Source organism: Poecilia mexicana, unplaced genomic scaffold (assembly GCF_051168715.1).
Source record: "Poecilia mexicana isolate PSO_F unplaced genomic scaffold, ASM5116871v1 scaffold_17, whole genome shotgun sequence".
Classification (NCBI taxonomy): Eukaryota; Metazoa; Chordata; class Actinopteri; order Cyprinodontiformes; family Poeciliidae; genus Poecilia; species Poecilia mexicana.
The window spans coordinates 16,450,792-16,471,451 of record NW_028263386.1 but is presented as its reverse complement, the minus strand read 5'-3'; the positions used below and the strand labels follow the sequence as shown (position 1 = coordinate 16,471,451).

The 20,660-nt window shown below is 36.2% G+C and overlaps 2 protein-coding genes across 2 annotated transcripts in view; one reads left to right on the top strand and one right to left on the bottom strand.

Moving 5' to 3' along the window:
- Window positions 1-66: 66 nt before the first annotated feature.
- LOC148154773 (uncharacterized) lies at window positions 67-10,325 on the bottom strand. Its single transcript, XM_088014820.1, has 19 exons — window positions 10,238-10,325; window positions 7,922-7,964; window positions 6,001-6,072; window positions 5,702-5,836; window positions 5,500-5,544; window positions 4,553-4,669; window positions 4,256-4,321; window positions 4,061-4,096; window positions 3,591-3,653; window positions 3,467-3,502; window positions 3,360-3,392; window positions 3,173-3,265; window positions 3,005-3,049; window positions 2,834-2,914; window positions 2,709-2,753; window positions 2,573-2,626; window positions 1,840-1,903; window positions 487-585; window positions 67-293 (listed from the first exon to the last, which is right to left on the bottom strand). The coding sequence occupies exons 1-19, from the start codon at window positions 10,276-10,278 to the stop codon at window positions 67-69; spliced, it is 1,395 nt and encodes a 464-aa protein (XP_087870946.1). The 5' UTR covers window positions 10,279-10,325.
- Window positions 8,651-20,660, top strand: part of LOC106925667 (uncharacterized) — a 24,758-nt gene continuing 12,748 nt past the window's right edge. Inside the window, exons 1-24 of the mRNA XM_015000103.2 lie at window positions 8,651-11,015; window positions 12,250-12,303; window positions 13,602-13,691; window positions 13,842-13,886; window positions 13,975-14,019; window positions 14,123-14,185; window positions 14,259-14,312; window positions 14,410-14,436; window positions 15,205-15,273; window positions 15,461-15,523; window positions 15,592-15,627; window positions 16,532-16,567; window positions 16,634-16,711; window positions 17,137-17,190; window positions 17,311-17,376; window positions 18,180-18,224; window positions 18,322-18,375; window positions 18,490-18,531; window positions 18,742-18,820; window positions 19,039-19,074; window positions 19,173-19,349; window positions 20,106-20,195; window positions 20,301-20,384; window positions 20,547-20,617. Of these exons, the coding sequence (XP_014855589.2) occupies window positions 10,944-11,015; window positions 12,250-12,303; window positions 13,602-13,691; window positions 13,842-13,886; window positions 13,975-14,019; window positions 14,123-14,185; window positions 14,259-14,312; window positions 14,410-14,436; window positions 15,205-15,273; window positions 15,461-15,523; window positions 15,592-15,627; window positions 16,532-16,567; window positions 16,634-16,711; window positions 17,137-17,190; window positions 17,311-17,376; window positions 18,180-18,224; window positions 18,322-18,375; window positions 18,490-18,531; window positions 18,742-18,820; window positions 19,039-19,074; window positions 19,173-19,349; window positions 20,106-20,195; window positions 20,301-20,384; window positions 20,547-20,617 (1,530 nt within the window). The 5' untranslated portion in view covers window positions 8,651-10,943. The remainder of the gene's footprint in view (window positions 11,016-12,249; window positions 12,304-13,601; window positions 13,692-13,841; window positions 13,887-13,974; window positions 14,020-14,122; window positions 14,186-14,258; window positions 14,313-14,409; window positions 14,437-15,204; window positions 15,274-15,460; window positions 15,524-15,591; window positions 15,628-16,531; window positions 16,568-16,633; window positions 16,712-17,136; window positions 17,191-17,310; window positions 17,377-18,179; window positions 18,225-18,321; window positions 18,376-18,489; window positions 18,532-18,741; window positions 18,821-19,038; window positions 19,075-19,172; window positions 19,350-20,105; window positions 20,196-20,300; window positions 20,385-20,546; window positions 20,618-20,660) is intronic.

The window sequence follows — 20,660 nt, the reverse complement described above, 5'->3', positions numbered from 1 at the left end:
ATCCCAGTGTGAATGTCACACCACCACCACAAACAAAGCAGAAACAAAGTCATTTAAAATAATGACTCACTCAAGGTTTTGCACAGAAATCTGTAGATGTAATATTGATGTACGTAAGGAGACTTGAAAACCTTGTGGACCAGGGCATCCATCGCGGCCTCTTTCTCCTTGATGCCCTTTTACTCCCTTTGGTCCCCGAATGAAAAGTATTTCATTTGGATCGTATGTCCCTGGCTCTCCCTTCTGACCCTTTTCACCAGGGTCGCCTGGTTGACCAGGTCGGCCATGTGCCTCTAGAGAGGAAAGGAAAATTCATAGGACAGTGTTTAAATTCTCGACCTGTAATGGACTGGTGACCCGTCCCAAGAATACCCCGCTTTTCACCCGATTTCCGCTTCAGTTATGTACCAAGCCCCCCTCCCCAACCCTTCACAACCCTGTAAGGATAATTGGGTATAAATAATGAATGGATATTTAAACACTGACCTGGTAAACCTGGTGGGCCTGGAGGGCCTGGTACACCCATATAGCCAGTCTCTCCGGGGAACCCGGGTGCACCTGGATACCCACGGTCTCCTTTAGGACCTTACATGGTTAAACACAGCGCAAAACAAATCTGTTATTTTAGTCATCTGATGAGGCAATCCTCAGTATTTCTAATAAGACAAAAATGACTTTCAGTTTTATCATAAATATGAACTGATGCTCCAGCGTAATTACTTAAATTTGAAGTTTTTTTTTTGTATTATTTATTTAGTAAATATCTCAGAGATAACAATAGATTCCAAGGTAACTTTCTTTGCTGAGCTAGAAGGCCTCTGTTTGTGGTTTAAATCTGTAGGCTATTGTAACTTAGGAAGAAATCTTATGTTAGAGGAGTGTTTCTCAGTTCTGGTCCTCAGGGACCGCTGCCCTGTATGTTTTAGGTGTTTCCCGTCTGCACCACTTGAATAAGCGAATGATTAACAGACTTCTGCAGCATGTGACGACTGAAGAGGAGGCTATGCAATCATTTACGTAGTGTGTTTAGAACAAAGACGCATCTAAATTATGCAGGGCAGTAGCTCCTGAGATAACAGTTCGACCTACAATCAGTGGGGTTGCCAGTTTGAGCCTATGCCTATCCCTATGCCTTATCTATCTCTGTCGTTGGGTGACACTTCACCCAACTTGCCTGCTGAAGGCGGTCAGAAGGGCTGATGGCACTAGTAGAGCAGCCTTGCTTCTGTTGGACTGCCTCAGGGCAGCTGTGGCTATAGTCCAGTAGCTTGCCAACATCATCATGTGAATGTGTGCGTGAATGGGAATGACTGATGTCATTGTGACGTGTCTTTGATTGTCCTAATAAAGTATTTTATACTCATTTAATTGCAGCTTCTAGGGCCTCTCTCCTATGTCTGCAGTTTGATTATCAACTGATTCTTGTTGTTTTATTACTGAGTTTAACCAAATTGCTTTTCACTGGATTTTAATCTGAATCAAATTCATCAGATATGAGGAATATGATATGATGATTCCATCTGTGACAAGTTGACGGAAATAATTACACTGAATATTATATATTTTGAACAAATTGAACAAATTTAATCTGATATGAATCTGTTCTTTAGTCTTATGAAGAGCCAATAAATTTGTTTTTTTTTATAAGTATATATGAATTACTTGACCTGAATTGCATTTTTCAGTGAGTCACATCTCAAACAGGTATTCTAACAAGAAAACTTACTTCTGTGAAGACAAAATCCTTTATATAAGGCATAGAAGTAACCTTTACTTCACTGGAACATCATTTTGCTCTAGTTTTTTGTTGCCTCCGGAAAAGTCCAAAACAGGTCTTACCTCTCACAGTACTTCCATTATGAAATTGTGGAAAACCAGGGGGACCTGGATCCCCTGGCCAACCCTGTTGACAACAAACACACGTGGACGACATTATTGTTAACTTAATGGGACACCTGAAAAACATTCTATCACCTATAAATAGACGATTATTCCGTTACATTTACACTGTGCATTAAATAGGTACATAACTAAATAACCACCAGAGGGCAGTACATGACAAAAGCATGTTTTCTTTCTATTTTGACGTATCATTACGTTCAATAAATTTTCAATGATAGGTGAAAGTACCTTTTAAATTATTATTATTATTATTATTATTATTATTATTATTATTATTATTATTATTATTATTATTATTATTATTATTATTGGTCTCATGTAATATTCCAGTCATCTAAGAAATTAAATGTTGTGCTTTCATTAGCTGTAAGCAGAAAACCATCATGAGTGACATAATGATACATAAAAACATCACTATATTGGTAATATTCTGTACTATTATTGTGTTTTCGCTGAGTAAATGAACTTTTCAATAACATTCTAATTTAATGTATTTGTCTGGAGCACCATTAACCAGAAAACGAGCGATGCTTTAACCCACTGCCACGTAGTCAATTGGTGTCAAGTTTCATATATTTGCATAACTATCTGCTATTTAAAATCCATTGTAGACTAACAAAATTATTTTACGACTGCACAGCAAACTAATTGGATGTTTTATTTAGTTCACCTTTTCTCCTTTTCTGCCAATGAGCCCTGGAAGTCCTTTGTCTCCAGGGACACCCTAAAATTCAAAGCAGTGGACAGTAACCTGAGTGAAAGTACAAACTAGACTTTATGAGGGTCTAATAGTACAACAGGTGTACCTCTTGTCCAGTTAATCCGACTCCACCAGACTGTCCAGGACTACCCTAAAGATTGCATAAAGGATTTTAAATAGATGTTATATTTTTTTCTCATAGTAACTAGAAGTATGATCTACTTGACTGACCCTGTCCCCTGGAAATCCCAGGATTCCCTGCTCTCCTTTAGGTCCTGTTTGACTAGGGCTGTAGATATCTCCTCCAACACCCTAATATGAAAAAAAAAGAAAAAGAAAAACAAGCTGTTTTTTTGTTTTTCACACAACTGACAGCTAAAAGAAAGAAAATGTAACGCTCACTCGACGCCCCTTTAGTCCACATGGTCCGTGCTGACCTTTATTCCCCTGAAAGGCAAAACGTACTGAAATATGACTATGGAATGCATAATTTTTGAGTTTCTACAAAAACTATTCCACAATTTAAAAGCTACAATGAACTTAATAGTAAAGTTTGAACGTTTTCGCTACCTTCTCACCCTTTTGGAAAAATTGTTCTGAAGGATATCCTTTCTGTTCTTCTGGTCCAGGTGGGCCAGGTAGTCCAGGTGGGCCTTGTTCACCCTGGAGTTTAGAGTGAAACATTAACACATGAATGCAAAATAATCAGAAAAAGACACTAAATAAACAGTCACCAAAAAATAGAACGAGGTCTTACAATTTCACCTCTAGGCGATCTTCCAGGGTCACCCTGCACGACAAAAAGATCTTTAATGACAGTTTATTTCTGTAAAGTTGTAAGGCATAGATGACTGGGTTACTTACAGGTGATCCTTTCACACCTTTAGGACCCTCTACACCCTAAAAGAGTCAAATATCATTTTGCGCCTGCACAATGAAGCACCGAAGAAAAAGATATAACATAAACATACACATAAAGATGTCTAACCTGAGGCCCACGAAGTCCGTGAAGGCCACGGAGACCCTTAGGCCCAATGTTCCCTGGGCTTCCCTGAGTTCAGTAAAGGTATAAACAGAAGAGATTTGATCTGATGCTAAGTACACTGTAGTTATACAATGAACATAAAAACAATACCAAACCTTGGACATTTGTAACTTTACAGTCAAAATTATAATTATATCTTATTGATATTTTTTTGTGAGACATCAACACAAACCGATGCATAATTATGAACTGCAAGGAAAATAATATACATGTTCAACATTTCTTACAGATAAAAATCAGAAAGATTTTTTTTAATCTCGGGGCGTCACAGTAGGCTGAATACATAAATACGACTACATAGTTCTGTAGTCGTATTTGCTACTTTTTGTTGATGCGTCACATAAACTCACAAAGAATACAATCTAGTCAATGCATAACAGAGAATAAATCCTTTCACTACAAAGAAAACCTACTGTTTGACCATGATCTCCATCTCTACCTTTATCACCCTGTAACAAAAATAGGGGAAAGCAAATGAAAAAGCAATTTGGAGTGGAATGTAAAAGTTTGGATCTTGTACACTAAGTGCCATACAATATAGACTTTGAAGCTAAGAAAACAAGACTTCTGACAGAGATCAGCTAATGTTGCTGAATAGGAATACTCACAGGAGGACCTGGAAGAGCACCAGTGTAATTAGGCGTTCCTTTGCTTCCCTTAGCACCCTTTGGTCCCTGATGAGAGGACAGCAAAAGCTCAAATAAGAAATACTCATGTTTCAGAAGTTAAGGAAGAAATGCATGTTGTACATATGTGTATGTATGTATTCGTATGCATTTTTCTAAATGCCTGTCAGATAAACTCAGGATGCTGAAGTGAAAAAAAGCTTATGCTTATTTAGACGTCATATTTTCTTTGTCGTTTGTATGTTTAGCATGTTGCTTCTCCAACTGAGATGTACTCACAGGTGGCCCATGGAGGCCATCCAGTCCAGGCAGACCATCCGGTCCTGGATGACCTCTTGTTCCATTACAGCCATCCAGTCCTGGTAAACCAGGCTCACCCCCTGCTCCAGGGTGGCCCTTAAGAGCAAAATGAAGTAGTGTTAAATTACAATTAAAAAGTTGTTGAGGTCACATCCAAGGCCTAACTGGCACTAAATAGGAATGCTACAACATTTACTTTCAGTGCTGTGTCGAGTATGGTTGCAAAAATGAAGTCTAAATCTTAGCATATTTATCAGCAGTGGAGAAAATCGAGTCGGCAGCTTTTACTAAATTTTCCTCACAAGTTTCCACTAGAGGTCGCAAAAACACTCCCATGAACATGAGCTGGATTAACCGTGAGCTAGTAAGGCAGGGACTGAAAAACACCACAAGCAAAAATCTCCAACACGGTCATGAAAGGAATAATGTAGAGCCTTGAAAACATGTTGCGAACGTGATATTGTTTAATAGGTATATTGATCATATTGGGCAAGCATTTATTTGATTTAGTGTTTAGTTGGAATAATTCAATTGGTTGATAGCTAAATATGTGCTCCAACTGTTTTATTTTTTTATTTCATAAATTTCTGTCATGATAATACCCCTTTAAGAGTGTCGCAATGCATGATGGGAGTTGAAAGTTCATGACCTGAGATTATTAAAAAAAGATGAGAAAACTACACACGCTGTATGCTCGTTTAATAAAGTTGCACAAAAGTTAATTTGAGTTTCTTTTAAGTTCTTTTTAAGGGTGCAACAATAACCTAAATTCATTTTAACACAAAGAGGAAGTAAGCAGCATTCAACTCATCAATAACTTATACAGATTTTAAAAATGCTACTTCTCTACATGCTGCTCACTTTTGAAGGATATTGTTAGGATATTGACTCTTGGTATTTGTAAGCCCATGAAGAAACAAACTCACTGGAAATCCTTCATGAGCCGTGAAACCAGGAACACCAGTCAAACCCTGAAACATACAATTCAATTTTATAAACAAGATAACACCACTCACAAACCTATTTTGATACATATTTACGTTGCTAGACATTGCAACATTCAACAACGTTGATTTTGAAGCCCCTGCTGTTATAATGAAAACGTCAAATTTTCATCTGAACACTAACACGGTCTCCTTTTGGCCCCTGTAGGCCATGTGATCCTGCTGCGCCCACTGTTCCCTTCTCCCCTTGAGGCCCAGTTCGTCCTCGTTGTCCCATTGGACCTTGAATACCTTGCCTCCCTGGTTTCCCTGGAGGTCCCTACAAAATAAATACAATTTATCAATATTGTGGGAAAATGCATGTGGGTGTGTGTGTGTGTGTGTGTAATAGAATAATGTGTATATTATTATGCGTACATCAATATGAGACAAAACGGGAATTGTTTAAGTTTGGTGAGGAAAACCATTACCCGTGTTTCTTACCCTTGCACCTTTAGCAGGATGACACACACACTGAGAGCAGTCTCTGCCTTGACACGGGCCTTCAATTTTACCCTTAAAAAACACAGACGGGTTTTGTGAGCAGTAAACTTTGCAGCTAAGTGGAGAAGTCCTGATTGTTGAAAACTGACCCATTTCCTGCACTAACAGGAAACATTTCAGATAACACTCCAGCTTTCCCAGACATACTTGAATAGATACGAGCACGCTGACCTTGATGCAAATTTGTTTGTGCTAAGCTTTTCATTCCCCCAGGTTCACAAATATTCCCACCAGCAGCCAGGTGTGTGCGTGCGTGTGTGTTTGTGTGTGTGTTGTGGGAGTTTTATACAGAATAGATATCTTTGCCACAAAGTTTTCTCAAAAGTTCCTAAATATTTAGGTGAGTGTGCGCCACCTGCAATGAACAGTCATTTATCTGTCCAACATTTAAGTTTTGCTCTAAATTTCCAAGGGAACGTGCCGAGAAGACTATACATCTTCACAATCTAGAATTTTAGTTTTGGCTTAGTGGATCAAAAAAGGTCCGCATGGTAAGACCAATTGCAATATTGTACTTTATACTAAGGGAATAAATGGCTTCCCTTATGTATGGTGACGCTTTATTTTAGATCTATGCAGACCTTTCCCCCCGTCAATAAAGATATTTATTGTTAGTAAGTTATCCCCTTACTTCCTGAAGAGATTTTATTTTTTAGATAATCACCTTTCAATAAAGTTTACTGTGTTATTATTGATTCTGTATTTTAATTTGTAGATAAAGCCATGGATAACTTATGCACAACAAAGTTATGTGGGCAGATTAACTCGTAAATTTTCTAAAAGTAGATAAAACAAAATACACAATTTATGCACTGTCAAGTTGCAGCGGCTGATTAACTTAACCCACATGTTTTTAGACACTGGGAGGAGTATAACTCTAACACTAGTCGACCAGCTAAATAAATATGTTTGATTTTAAAATACTGTGATTACATATTCTATTAGTTCAGTTTAGTATCCAACAAAATATTTATAAATGTCACCCATCCTCTTACCATAAAAGACTTGCTAATTTATATCACTTTGTGAAAAAACTCTGAATTCTGGACAAAACATGTTAGAAACACATAAAAACTCATAAACAGAGTGCAGGCCTTTAGGTGCATCAGTTGCACCAAGGAATCTTTGTGCAATCAAGTGACATGAGGTCTGAAAACAGTAACCAGACTAGGAGAGAGACAGTATGTGAAGCAGAAAGATAAATAGAATTAACGTGAGTCCTGCATGTATACAGTTCAGTAAATAACAGCGTTCTTTTGTGTCACTGTGACAAAATGTTGTTTGTGAAATACACATCTAAACTTTATTCTGGAAACTGCAGTTACAGAAATGGGAGTGACAAAGTTTACAAAAAATAAGAAATAGAACTTTAAATCATACTTCTATGCAAGGTGCATGTTTAAACCTAGACAGATAACTTTCAGTACTCAAATCAACATTGACTCGTTTTTTGTTTTGTTTTGTTTTTTTTACATACATTTTCAGTTTGAAAATACACAATAGGGATTACTATAGCTGATGAAAATATGTTACGGAGGCAAATACGTCATTACAGTATGTAATGAATGCACTACTTTTCGTCAAACAGGGCACACCTGTGTTCTTCAATAATTTACAAACAATCTGAATTTGAATTTCCAATAGTACAATTATATCTGCAATTTTTTTATCAAACAAAATGGCCAGAAAACATATAAAATTAAATAATAATGTAATAAAAATCATAGTCGATGATTTTTAGCATTATTTGTTTTTTTTATCATGAAATATTTGGACATTTTCTAAACAAAGGATGCATACATATTCTGTTTTAAAATATTTAAAATGTACATAGAAGAATTGTTAAGTTATAGAGTCTTACTGCTTTCAGCAGCTGCACAAGGATGACCAGGAAAATGAACCACCTGTGAATGAAATCATAGAATAAATTAATCAATATATCAATTTTTTTTTCCTTTTTGTTCTTTTGTAAAATTCTGTCTTTGTTTGTGTAACATTAAAAACAGCTGAAAGCACAAATGTACTAGAGCTAAACTACAAAACTCAATATTCCACCAAATTATTACCAATAATTGCTTTATTTTACTAATAAAGACACATTTAGCCAAGGTAAGAGATTCACAACGCATAGTTTAGACTCAAGCATTTCTGTATTGTGTTCAAAGAATTTTAACATGTGCTCTATTCCTTATGAAAAAGTGCCTCACAGAATGAAAAAAATATATACGTAAATCAATTAAAGTGACACAATATTTGGGCAGTAAAATTCACTAAACTAAATACGGTCAGAATGTTGTGAACCCAAACAGTTACTACGCATATACCTGAGCAGGAGTATACAGCGGCCCGTTTTAATAGCAAGCAGATGTGTGGAATATCTGAATAAACAGACCAGAAGATTGTTTGTATCTAAGTAAATAGACCTACAGAACATTTTACATAAACATCCCGATGAATTTCAAATGTGCTTGCTGTGCATATTAACTTGTCTGAAGAGTTACGTAGGGGTATTGTGACCTACCCCGCCCTGTGTGAAAAAGTGAGGAACTCCCCCCTATAAAAAAGTGTCCACACCCTTGGATGTTTTGCCCTTTGTATTTCGTCTATTAATCGCTTATGATCAACAAAATTAGGTCTTTGACAAAAGGTTGTTGAGACATATAACCTGGTGGATGGATACAAAAACATAAATATCATCCTGTGGAGTTTAGCTAAATCTATTATCATAAAATGGAAGGAATATGACCCGTGTGTAAATCTGTCTTGATCAGAGCCATCCTCACAAACTGACAATCAAGGCAAAAATCATCTTAAGATAATTATAATGTTTTACTTTGCGTGAGATGTGTTTTATCTTGGTGAAGATGTTTTTTTTTTTTAAAGCAATTTTAGATGGGCCTTTGTGTTCCCTTTGGTCATCTGTAGTTTGGTCTTAGCACTCTCCCATGGACATCATTTTTGTCTCTTTCTTATTGAATCTTAAACACCAACCTCTAAGGACCCCACAGCTAGAGAAACTGGGGTCTGTGTTGTTTTAGATATAGATTTGGATTCTTTTCTGGGCTCCTAGTTTAAGTCATATAACATGTTATACTTTATTATAGGTAGGATGTAGTTTAACTAAGGCCACAATAATATTTTCACATGGGCCCAGGTTGGAAATGAAATTGCATTTTGAAAGTACTGAGGCTGGCTTTGTCTCACCGCTGCCTACTGACTGAAGGAACGGACAGATCCTTGACCTGACTGTCACATCTGCCCTCTGCTCTGTTTTCACATAATGGTATTATCCAAAATATTCATGTAATTGGCCACAAGGCTGCCATGTTGACAACTGAAGCAAGGTTCTTCCGTGAGCAGGGTGGGCCGATGAGTGTAAGAACTGAACAACGATATGAAACAGAGGTGAAAACTGATTCTTCTCTGATTCACTACTTTTAGAGCCGTTGCTTCTGGGTATGATCCATCACTATTCCTTTAAGGAGAAAACACTGCCCAAGGACAAAACCACCAAAACATAGCTGTCCTCAGAAACTGACAAGTCAGCCAAGGAGGAACATAAATAAGAGATGCAGCCAAGAGCACCAGAGCTCTGAGGTTGAAAGTTCACCTGGGGGAGTATGTTGACAGGAAGCCTATTAATCATACACCATACAAATCTCAGGCAGTATTACAACTAATGCCATTGCTGAGGAAGAAGTGTTGGGAATGTAGCAAGCATGACGAAAAAGGTGCTCTAATGAGATTAGGTCAACTTTCTGGCTGTCACACAAAACGGAGAGTTAATGCTGAGACGCATCACCCTGAACACACCATTATCACGGTCAAACACAGTCGTGGCAGCATTATGCTGTGGGATGACCTTTCTTCAGCTGATTCAGAAAATTAGTCACAGTTGATGGATGGAGATTTAAATAATTATGGCATGATCTGAGAAGAAAACATGTTATCGGTTACAAACTGTGGTGGGCTGTTCACCTCCCAGCAAGACAAATCAGCAGTCAAATACATATTGGACAATATAAAAATGAAAATGTCTGAAAAGACTTAAAATTGTGATGTTAAAAGACATCATTGATCCAGTGTGACTGAATTAAACATATTCTCCAAAGAATATATAACACAGATAACAATAATCAAATTAGATGTAAATTAAAAAAAAATGCAATGGGCTTACCAGGAGGTAAAAAACATCATGAAAGTTACTTTGAACGCCATCGCTCATCTTCTGAGGCTGCTGAAGCTACTGAAGACCTCAGTGCTGCCCCCTTTGGTAGATAAAAAAAGAACATCATACAACAAAGTCAAGTTAGCCACAGGTCACGTCATTTAAACTAGTGCAGTAAAATAAAATAAAAAATAAAAAAATCTAGCATATCATTGACTCTTGTTTAACATAATAAAAAAGGCAGATATTTCCAAGAGTCTGTTAACCTTGTTGTCTACAGGTTTTCATTCACCCTTAGAAATATTCACAACTTACCAAACCTCTCAATGTATTCCAATGAAGGATTCAGCAGATCTCAAATAATCCGTCTCACAGTCAATGAAAAGCCAAACTGCCACTGTTTGCCGTCGGTGGGAATGAGACGAGCACAAGAATATTGTTTGGGGTAAATCATCTCAGTAAGTGCATACCACCTCCCTTCTTCAAGGTCCAGTTAAACAACTTCCTTTCAGCTTTCTGGTCTGTGGCAAGACACTTGAACGGACTTAAACTGTGATTTTACTGCAGCAATGATCCGCCAGCATCTAAAGTGTTGCAGTGGACAGAGTGGGATGTGAAACCTGATTGCAGCGGAGGACCACAAAAACGACACTCAGCGCCTTCGAAGAACGTAGGATCTTAATCAGGGACTGATGTGAATGAGACGAGGAAAATCATGAGACCACAAGCGATCATAGTTTTCCTGACTTTCTTTGTTATGATCTCGACATTCACTGAAGGAAAAAGTGTAAGATGTTTCTTGCTTTTGTATTTGTTTGTTGTTGTTTTTTTCAGTGTATAAAGTTGATTTTAATATTTATGCGTCGTTCAAACTGGGTAACCACATGCAAAAGGCAATTCTTGAGTAAAACATATTCAGCTTTTCTATTTTTTTTTTCTCATGTTGCATCATACAGGCTGGGCTCATTGCTGAATTATGCTTGTCACATTATGGTTTGTGGTTGATTTATCTAAATACACAGATGTCTTAGCAGTGATAGTATCTTAAAATTTTTATCCTTAAAATTGGATGTTTTTCTGAAACCAAATTTTGATGAAACTTTAAAACAGTCCATCTTTATACTTAATTTGTAGAGTGTAATTTCTTTAATTGTTTGCTAAATTATTGCTTATCTTGAGTAGTACCAGTCAATTACTTGTGTATTTATTGCTGTTTTAGTGTGAATATGCAGAGCTGTGTTTTGTCTGTAAGTGAATGTTACTTTATTTATATGGGACATATAATCCTGTATAAAATGGGGTTTTCTTTTTTTTGTTGTTTTTTTTTTTTGCAGATGGCAATTTGATGCATTTCTAGTGTATACACTTCCCTTTATTTGTCTTTTAAAAAATTGAATAAGATTAAATAATTTGCAAAATAATAATAATAATAATAATAATAATAATAATAATAATAATAATAATAATAATAATAATAATAATAATAATAATTTAAATAACTTAATTTACGAGGTAAACATTTTGAAACTTAATTTATCAATATATTTACTGTATATCGTAAATATATTGCATGGGATCCCTGCTGTGATCCCTGCATTATCACAGCAGGGATTGCCAAAGCAAGACATTACAGTGTGTAATTATTTTCATCCTTTAATTATGCTGCATGCCCACGATAAACTGAATTAATTATAGTGAAGGTGAATAAACTGGTGAATAAACCAGTCTTAGGGCTGGTTTATTTACCCTTCATTAGTACTGTACTGAAAGCCTACACATATCAAACCATCTCCAATTATATTTGCTTGCACCATACAGCATATATACTATTTTGTCACTACAGAATTACAGGTCCTTTTTAGATCTTTTTCTAAGTACAACACTGACTAACTCAAATCGATACATTTTCTTCAGTGACAGTCAACTTGAATACCAAAATAAGAGAAAGTCTTTGAAGAGTTCTTCTTTGTCTTGATATTTGATGTTTTAAAATTACATACCTTCATTTATTTATTTCACAGTGTGTATGCAATGGAAAGTCAAGATGCCACTGTAAAGGAGTAAAAGGCAACAGGGTAAGTTCAGTTTGTGGCTTTGCCACACATTGTTTTATTTATTCTGCACTTACCGGGTTTTCTCAGGACTGAAATTTACAAGGAACAGTTCTAAAGTAAAACTGCTTCTTTTACCCTTGGTTTAAAACAAACAAAGTTACATTTTTTATCCTTTTGTGACATGACCTGTCTTGGCGATTCAGGCATACCATAGAGATAGTTGTTTAGATAGATTTTTTTTTGTATATGTTTCTGTGTAGAAAGACATACTCTATGTGTGCGCAGTGTTTGTAGAAGAAAGTCCAATTTACTATCTCAAGCATATAGTGTGTGAGAACTAAGAAACGTGTCATGATGTCTTTGTTGGTGGACCCAAAATGCAGACAGGAGCTTGGAGCATGGATCACAGAAAATGGTCTTTAATAAAATCTTAAAAATTACAAAAGAACACATGGAACACAGGGAGCCAGAGCAGAACAAAAACAGGAACCAGGAACAAAAAAGCAAGCAGAATATCGATGTGGAGGTTAACCAGAATGTGACAGGATTTAAACAAGAAGGAGTTTAAATACAGTGAGGGAGAATGCTGGAACAAAAAAAACCTGGGCTGATGAGCTAGTAGAATAACCAGACCTAAGAAACACAATTAAACTAAAGTAATAAGGAATAACTAGATAAGAAAAACACAAAAACTAGAATCCCTGAGAAAGGACTGGCCTTGTTCCTGATCTATTTTGGTTTGATAGAGAACAAGACTGTTCTCACCAAAATAAGAAACTAAAACAAAATAATAAAGAAACTATAATCAAATTAAGCTACAAAACAACCTGAGATGGGAGCATTTGAAAACCTTCCAGTTAAAATAGAGAGAATGTAGTAACACTGTCCAATCCTAATGCTACATATGTACTAATGACTGAAATCTAATATAAATCAACAAAGATTAAAACATGCAGGCAGCGAGAGCAGAAAATGTAAACATTTGGATAGCTATATTTTCATTCAAGCCAAATTATTCATGCTTTCATTTTATTTCTGTGAACCGGTTAATATTTTTAAAAATATTTATATTTTTAAATATATAATATTATAAAAATATATTTTTATAATATTTATAAAAAGGCCTTTTTATAATTTCAAGACTCTTATGTCACTTGTGTGACATAAGAGTGTCATTCAGTTTGAATAAACTCAATAAAATGATATAACTTTCTGAATGTTACAATAATCGCTAATAAACTTGTGCATGCATGCAAAGGCTTTTATTTAGTTTTACATTTCTGTATTTTTTGACAAGCACTCATACATTAAACACACAGGGAGAGAAAGGTTTTCCAGGAGATCCGGGTCTTCCAGGATCAGAGGGGCACCCAGGATCCTTGGGTCAACCTGGGCCAACAGGACCAAAGGTAGAAATTCAGTCACACTCTTGTTATTCTGCCTCCATCATGATTGTGAATTGGCCAGAGATGATGATAAATTGCACTTTTCTTGCGACACTTTTAGCAACACGTCTTTCAGGATCTCTAAGATTAATTACGTGTTGCATTCTTTGAAAGGGCTATACTGGGTCTGATGGACCGATGGGATCAAAAGGCGATCCGGTAACATGATTGCACCTCACAGCCAAATCAGTTGCTGGTGTTGCCCTTAAAACCAGAATGTAATGTGTTTTTCTTTCTGTTGTTCCAGGGACCAGACGGCAAAGAGGGATTTGCTGGATCTCATGGCTTACCAGTTAGTTTCCTCATGCGTTTCTATTGTACAAAATCTTACCCTCTGTGTTCTGCAGTCCATACATCCAGTTTGCCTTTTAACTTTAGCTAACATTATCTCATAGGGTGTTCCAGGTTTACAGGGGCCTCTAGGGCCCCCGGGTTATCCAGGCTGCAATGGAACAGATGTGAGGAAAATATAAATTTTCTACACATTTTTGTTTATACACTTCTTACTTTGACAAAATAATGTACTCACAGGGAGACCCTGGACTTCCAGGTGTTGAAGGAGATCCTGGTATTGATGGAAATCCAGTAAGGAGCAAACTCCAATACTAAACAACTATCTCCACTGTTCTATCTTGATGAATATTCATCTTTTTTTTTTCCATCTTTTTCTTTTACTTTACAGGGACCTCCAGGTCAGCCTGGTCCTAAGGTAGGGTATGCTGTTCTAAGCTCTTTGTTTAGTGCGGTTTTTATTCATGAAAGGTGAAACAGCAAATTTGCTGCATAATAATTATCTTTTAGGAGTTGCAGGGTCTTGAAGCGCCATAAAAAACAACATGATGCAGCACAATTACCGTCGCTGCTCCCTGAGCTAATTTTGTATCAGGCCCATATGAGACAGATAACTTTTTTTTTTTTTTTTTTTAAGATTTGCCTCTTCTCCCTTTTCACCACTTTTTATCCCACAAGTCTGTGTTTTCTTCTTATGCATCAAGCCATTTGTTTATGCTAAAGCTTTATTGTACTGTAAAGTGTTGAGCGAATGCATAAAGGCGACTGAATAGCAATTTATTTTAAGTTTTTTGATGATTTTTGTGTGTGTTTATGTTCGTGTAGACCTAATTACTTGTTTTGTATGTGGTCTCATATATATTCAAGTAATGCTTGCTGTCTGTCAACATGACTGGGCATTTTGACTGCACCTCTTAAACCCTCCTTTATTCCAGCTTTTTTACTCAATGATCCTTCTGGGAAATAAACCAAGTTCAATATATTCAAGATTGTGAGTTTAACACTGTCTTAGACGCCACATAGCGCCACTTTAAAATTCAAATCTCTCTTGCCTTGTCTCCGAATCAACAGAGATAGACAAAATAGGAAGAGAATAAATTATCCATATATTTTTTTTTAAAGAAAATGAGATTCATAAAGTTTTATGTTAAATGGGCCATGTGAATATTTTTTGTCTGTTTGTCAGGGTGACTCACAGACAACAGCTGACTCAGTGCCAGGGCCACAAGGACCACGGGGAAAAGATGGAAGACCGGTAACTTTATAAACAATAGTATTATGCACTAATACTAATAAAAAACAAATATTTTTTGTTGAACCAACCACATTGTAAACAATCAAAATATTGAATAATGAAATTGATGAACTTAAACCTTTATTTATTTCAGACATGTAATAAATATTTTCTGTTTTCTTCTTCTTCTTCTTCCCCTTGTATGTAGGGTTCTCCAGGGTTACCAGGTGAGATAGGACTACGTGGGGACATTGGACTAAGGGGCCCCCCTGTAAGTATCTGTCTTTCCTTCTTTCTTTCTTTCTTATGCAATGATTAATCCAAACTTTTCTGTTTCAGGGGTCTCCTGGTAATACTGGAGCTCCTGGTACCAAGGTATGCATGCATTACATAAGTTACACTCATTAAAAATGTGCTAATATTTTCTCAGTTCTTGCAATAGAACCAGAAGCCACAGCTGCAGAGCCTTTTATTTGTACTTCTTTCCTCATTATCAGTTTTTGTCCAACCGTGGAGAGACCAAACGTCCACCCATTGTGGTTTTGGTTTCCCATAGCAGTGTTCACTTATCTGCTTTACTGTTTTTCTCAGTCTCATTGGTGTATTTCTCACATCAGCATTAACGTTGGCACAACAGCGAGAACATTTCTCAAAACAATTAACTGCAAAACCTTGGTGATAACTTTTAAAAGAGTGTCACTTGCTCAAAATGGAGAGTCCATTAATCACAATCAAGTATTCATGTCAATAAAAGTGTCACTGGCAAAAGTCCTGACATCATTGTTTTTGAACAAGATTGTCTAGTGAATTTGTAAAGTTTTCTTTTTGACAGTTCACTCTGGAACTGTTCAGTTCAGAAAAGCTACAACCTTTCTGGAGGCATCACTGTACACCATCTTTACAAGCATTTTAAATCTACAGTTATCATAAGTGAGGTAAAAGAATCAGATGCTGAGTATGAATATTTTATGTTTTTATTGCATGTGCTCATTGCATTTCTAATTTGGTCACAGCATTGTGCAAAATCAAGGTATAAAAAGTTATTTGCATGAAAAATAAAAAATATAAAACTTAAGGGCATAACAAGATCATCAGTAAAGTTTGAGAGAAATTGTTCAGTTTAGGAGAAATTTTTGAATAGCTTTGGTGATAGGAATGTGCTTACTTTTGTGGATGTTTGTGATTGTAGAGCAGAGTTCCTAAATTTGGGACGTGGATAGAGTTTATAATATGTGATTGATTATAAAACAAACTTCAAAGGCTTGCATCCATCCTGCAGGGCCAGGAAGGAGCTCCAGGAACTCGAGGACCAAAGGTAGTTTCTTTTTTTATACCTTACCATCATGATCAGATATCGCTAAAATTCATTTTTCTGCTGTAGGGTTTCCAAGGCCCACCTGGCCCGCCTGGGCCTCCAGGCAGGACTAAGGACTTTTTTACCGGCACCCTGTCAATAACGGTATAATAAAAGTCTTTTTTTTTACTTATCCTCAGCATAATGCTGTGCTATTCCACCAAAATGTCACAGTTGGACTGATAAAACCTAAAATATTGCAGATGTACATGATATAACAGGTTTGCCATCCATCTTGGAGTTCCATAAAAAGAATAATAATAAAAAAATCCCTTCATCAGCTGTTCCATCTTTTCTGGTGGCAAGTAACCAGTACAGTTTTGTGTCTTCTGGAGGTAAAAAAAAAAAAAAAAATGCAAAAACATCCTGAAAAATAATTTTAAGAACTAAAAAAAAAAAAAAAAAAAAAAAAAAACTATTTTGAAGTCAAAAGGATATTCCTAAACTCCCAATCCACAACAACTGTGTTCTTGTTTTTCTTTAGGGTCATCCTTTCTTGCAGGCTAACTTCATTTCTCTGTGTTCATTAGGATTTAAAAGGAGATAGAGGCGATGCAGGAGACAAAGGATGCAAAGGAGAACCTGTAAGTTTCTCTCTAGAATTCATGAAATTGTTCATCTCTGCCTGTAGAACTTTGGAAATATCTGACTGTTTTAGAACCATGCAACTTTCTTATCCGTGCCTTCGCTTAATCCTTCTTCAGGGAGATCCTGGGAGCCTCTACCACACAAAAGGGCAAAAGGGAGACAGAGGAAACCCAGGCCCAGAAGTGAGGATAAAAATGTGCTAACATGTCTTTCTCCATGTAGCCTGTTGTCTAACTTACTTTTCAGTTTTGATCTGTAACACATAAGAAAATAAGAAAAAAAAAATATATGACCAACAGAGGGCAGCAGTGCAGCATAAACCTTTTTATTCAGTTCTTCTGCTTTAGCAAAAGGTAATCCCTCTGCCTAGATTAGATTACACAGTTCATTTGCCTGCTCATCACTGGCATTTATGGTAAAATAAAAAAAATAAAAAATAAATACGGTCAATTTTCAAAAGTTTAAGGCACTTTATCTAGCTTTGTTGCATCAGTTTTTCACATTTTCCAAGTTGACTTTGTTGTGTTGTAGAGTGAGGTTTTGTAAAATTGAGATTAGTTCTTAATAATTTTTGAACATGGTAAATATTAGATATTTTTATATATCAGATCTGTGTGATTTATAAGGATTGTACTTTTTTTTTTTTTACCGTGATTGTATTCCGTCTCCCCAGCAAAGCATGAAATCAACATGAGCTGGGATGGTTAACTCATCTGCCGCTACAAAATGAATTAATACAGTGAATACAAATTAACTCAGTTCTGTGTGAAGTCACATACGATGTGGAAATGCCTCAGAGTCAACGAGTAAGGCTCCCATTCTGATGGACAAATCTGTTTCAGCATATTTAAAAATTGCTGTGCATTTAAATTACAATGTAATCGGCTACTATTTGTGTCAACATAGCTTTTCAATACAAGGGTTCAAAGTTTCATTTAGTTAAAGTACACCTCAGTAAGTCCATGTTGGTATGTATAATTTACAGGGAAAGCCAGGAAAGGATGGTGAACCTGGAAATCCTGGGTTTAGGGTAATCACTACTTTAGTTTATGCACACACACACAAAAAAATGCTTCACTGTTTTATCTGTGTTTTGCAAGTTTTGAATACAATGCAGTTCTGCTTAGGGAAGACCGGGACGCAGAGGAGAGCCAGGACATCCAGGCCCACTAGGAAGAATGGTTAGTCAGTATCCATCCATCCATCCATCCATCCATCCATCCATCCATCCATCCATCCATCCATCCATCGTAAATTGCCTTCAAATATATTATAATTGTATTTTGTCTTTTTAGGGTGAAAAGGGAAACAGGGGTCCATCTGGTCCACCTGGAGATGTGAGTTTGCACTAATATTCACTTTTTGTGCATATATATTGTTCACAGTAGTTATCAAACTTGTTCATGCTCATCAAGACCTTAAAAATTGTATTTCTACAGTAGCTCGGCTTTCACATCTGTTGTTTTAGCATAATGAGAAAACAATCTGTTGTAATTTTCTAATCCAGGAAACCTCTGGACATTCTTTCTCTGTGCTGCTGTTTTCAGATACTTTTGCTCGAACCACTCAAGGGACACATTGGAGATCCTGGCCCTCCAGGTCTCCCTGGGTTCCCTGGGACCCGAGGTAGAGGAATATAACTAGCTGACAAATCAGCAAGTACAAGAAATACATTTGTTCATTTTGCTATTTTATCTAGTCGATCTCATCCATTCATTGTGCATAATGACAGATTATGAGCAATTTTGTTTCTGCACTGGTATGGAGTTTAAAACTACAAATGAATGCTTGTTTTATTGCACAAAGTTAATAAATGATAAAATAATATATAAATATATGTTTAGGTGTTTTAGGGTTTCCGGGGCCCCCTGGATCTCCAGGTGTGTATGAACAACAGACTATCTCACTGTTGGCATTAGCTGCAGTTACTGTCACATTCAAAATATCTTCTTTTTCTTCTCATATTGTGTTTATGTAGGTTATGCACTTGGGATTTATGTACCAGGTGAACGTGGGTTCGCAGGCCCAAAAGGGCACAATGGAGACCCTGGGGAACCTGGGGGGTTTTACACGGGGCCTCCAGGGCTAGATGGTGATCCTGGTGATCCAGGGCCTCGGGGAAACCAAGGCAAACCTGGACGCTTTGTAAATGGAAGTAAGTAATAAAAGAAAAAAAAAAAAAAAAAAAAAACATTGATCTTAAAAACAACATATGTCCTCTGAGTAATATTAACCAAAAACGTAGAGGCTACAGAGCGATATGAAAACTGTTTGCTCAGAGGGTGCCATTGAATTAGTAATGACATGAGCATTTTTTTAAGACTGTTTTATTTTTAATTGCAAGGGTCCTTCCTAAGTGTGAATTTTGCAGGGGGCACTTTGTTGTCTGAAATAAAAATTTGTTTGATGATTTAAATAATTTCAGTCTCCTAAACAAATAATCCCCATAAAAATCTACAAGGGGTCAAATACTTCTTCACAGGATTATGAGTGTGTAAATAGATTCTTTATATATGTATATATATATATATATATATATATATATATATATATATATATATATATATATATATATATATATATATATATATATATATATATTTCATTGATATTTAACAAGGCTTTGTAAGCATTCATGCTATAACATTGCTGACCAGAACAGTCAACTCCATATGGATGACAGAATGTTTAAATATTTAATATTTAATCATATTTAATAACTTCATTTTCTTCTCTTTCGTGCATCATAATCCAAATGCAAATCAGTTTTCATTTGCATTAAACTCACACGATATTTACTAATATATTCAACATCTGTTGTGATCAAATTGAATAATAACATAAACATAAAAATGCTTTTGTGTGATCAGAAAGCTAATTAACTTTTTTTTTTTTTTTGAGCGACTTTTAGCTGACTGTGTCATTAAGGGTCTCCCTGGGATCAAGGGAGTTAAAGGTTTACCAGGACCTACAGGGAATAATGGGTATATTGGAGAAACAGGTCAGAAATTTAATGTTAAGTTTTATCATTACTAAAAGTAGCTAAAAAGTTATATTAATAGGAAGTAAATCATCATATTTTCCCCCCACTTGCTGAACATAACAGGAGAGAGAGGGGAGATCTGTTATGAGTGTCAAACATTGGGACTTTCAGGACCAGCAGGTCTCCGAGGTCCACCTGGCCTTCCTGGTACAGTTCCTTACTTCACACACAAAAGGACACACTTATATTTTGTCTCCTAATAAAACCAGAATATCCTGTATGAATGATGATTTGAAACATCTTTGAAAACCTGATACATTTATACATATATATATATATATATATATATATATGTCCACTGTCACTCAGGCACTAATCAAGGACGGGGTGAAAAGGGGGATCCCGGCTTTCCAGGTCCTTCAGGTTTACCAGGACCTCCAGTAAGAAAGTGCATCATAATCACATTGCAGATTTGTTTGTTAT

Excerpts from the sequence above, each read along its gene's own strand:
- LOC148154773 (XM_088014820.1), bottom strand. The coding sequence starts at position 10,278 with ATGGCGTTCAAAGTAACTTTCATGATGTTTTTTACCTCCTG. Across the intron at positions 4,097-4,255 it reads GTGCTCTTCCAGGTCCTCCT|GGTGATAAAGGTAGAGATGG; the intron begins GTGAGTATTCCT and ends TTTTTGTTACAG. Across the intron at positions 586-1,839 it reads TAATGGAAGTACTGTGAGAG|GTCCTAAAGGAGACCGTGGG; the intron begins GTAAGACCTGTT and ends TAACCATGTAAG.